The 2,082-nt window shown below is 60.0% G+C and overlaps 1 protein-coding gene across 1 annotated transcript in view; it reads left to right on the forward strand.

Moving 5' to 3' along the window:
• The window catches only part of LOC104076922 (adenylate cyclase type 3-like), a gene marked incomplete at its 3' end in the record, with an annotated part of 8,519 nt that overhangs the window by 2,991 nt on the left and 3,446 nt on the right, over positions 1-2,082 (forward strand). Inside the window, exon 2 of the mRNA XM_009577952.1 lies at positions 1,597-1,746. Within this exon, the coding sequence (XP_009576247.1) occupies positions 1,597-1,746 (150 nt within the window). The remainder of the gene's footprint in view (positions 1-1,596; positions 1,747-2,082) is intronic.

The raw sequence follows: 2,082 nt of genomic DNA on the forward strand, positions 1-2,082 counted from the left end.
TTGGGGGTTTCTTCTCCGTGCCCACCTCCAGACGGCTCCTCGCTTGCCGTCTGCTGCACTGCGGGTGCAGGGGCTTCCCGGGGATCCCCCCGCTCCGGCGACTGGGCCTGGGGCAGGATCTGGCCCTGGGGCATCAACTGGGGGTCCCAGGTACTCTCCCCTGCTCCTCATGCTCTTTCTGCCCTCCCCAAAAGTTTCTTTGCTACAAATCATTTTGTCAACCCTGGGATGGTGCCACACCAGCACCCAAACCCCCAGCGCCAGGGCCCTGTATTTATTGCTGCATATGGCCTGTTTCATTCGTGCCTCAGTTTCCCCCCGTGTGGAAGGGGTTGGCAGCTCCTCCCTGTCGCCATGCGATGAGACCAAGCTGCTTGGGGCTCGATGGCCTCCCCTCGAGGACGGGGACACCCAGGGATGGGTCACTTTACAGCTTTCCTCCGACCAAGCTGGGCCATGGGATATGGGTACCAGAGACAGGACAAGGTCGGGACCAGGGATTTGGGGATCAGGAGAAGGATGCTGAGCACAGTGGCACATCCCTGATGGAGACAAGCCCGGGGACGGCTCCGTGCTCTTCCCGCTGCCTCCTCCACACCGGCTGTGACACAGCCCATGGCCCACGGGGTGGGAGGACATCTCCATGTCCCCATCGCCCCGTCAGCATAGCTAGAGCCTGTTATCATATCCTCCCCGTCGCTCTTCCCCTTTCTAGACTAAACAAACTGAATTCTTTTAACTTTCGCTCATCAGTCATATTTTCCACGAACGGCTTTTTGCTCCCATCTGCAACCTGCTCCATCCCCTCCCGGGCTGTGGGGACGGGCTCCAGCCTGTGGGATGGGACAGGTCCAGCCCATGGGGTCAGGGTCCAGCCCAGGGATGGGACAGGTCCAGCCTTCGGGATGAAGCAGTGAGCTTCCGTGCCATCCTCCCTTGAAACCCCAAAGAAAACAGGGTGGCTTGTCACAGCCAGTAACACCCAGGGGCATCCATCTCCAGTGCTGCCGGCTCACACCCGTATTTTTGGCTGTTGAGAGGGATGTAGAGGGGCAGGAGCATGAGTAAATACATGATTTTAGGGTTTGGCTGTGTTTTTATTAACTTTTTCTGCACAAAGGGGTGCAATTCCCATGGCAGGGCTCGGGGGAGCGGATGGCACGTGAGCTGCTGAGAGCCGCTCACCTTCAGCAGCGCCTTCCCCCGGGGCTGCGCCCAGCCCCTGCCGCCCTGCTGCCTTTTTCCAAAACATCTCTGCAAGTTTTAATGAAGCGGAGTCAGCCCACGGGGACCACGAGGTCTCCTGTGATGCTCAGGGCACGATCCCCAGCTGGACCCCTTCTGCAGAGCCACTGTGACGGTCCCCCCGGTCCCCAGTGAGTTGCCCCAGCAGTTAACGGTGGCCGTGGCTTGGTGATTTATCCCCAGGGTGTATTTTGTGTCCTCCTCTAGCATTTGAATATTTTTTTCCACTCTCATCTATCAGGTTCTGCTGCCCAAACAGGGACTTGAGGTGACACCGGCACTGTCCCCGGGGTGTGCACGGGCTTCCCCACGGCTCCGCTCACCCCCATCTCCTTTTCTCTGTCCCCAAAGATCCTGTCCAATGTTGCCATCTACCTTTGCGCCATCACGGTGGGCACCATGTCCTACTACATGGCCGACCGCAAGCACCGCAAAGCCTTCCTCGAAGCGCGCCAGTCCCTCGAGGTCAAGCTCAACCTGGAGGAGCAGAGCCAGCAGCAGGTAGGAGCCACAGCTGGGCAAGGGGACAGCGTGGGGACAGGGCAGGGGACAGCGATGGGACACCGGTGCGGCTTTGGGACATGGATAAGGCACCCTCAGCCTGCACCCTGCCCAGTGCAGAGGGTCTGTGGCTGGTGGCGATGGGGACAGGAGGACCCAAAGTGGGAAATGCATTTACAGCTTTGCACCCTGTGCTCAATTTGGGGACTCTCCGTGTGACCGTCCTCTTCCAGGGCCTCCCAGCTCCTGCCATGGCCACCACCAAGCTGTCCCCATCCTGGAGCACAGCCACGCAGCAGGTCCCGATCCCCATGCACGGCCACGCGGCAGGTCCCC

Source organism: Fulmarus glacialis, unplaced genomic scaffold (assembly GCF_000690835.1).
Source record: "Fulmarus glacialis isolate BGI_N327 unplaced genomic scaffold, ASM69083v1 scaffold23105, whole genome shotgun sequence".
Taxonomy (NCBI): domain Eukaryota; kingdom Metazoa; phylum Chordata; class Aves; order Procellariiformes; family Procellariidae; genus Fulmarus; species Fulmarus glacialis.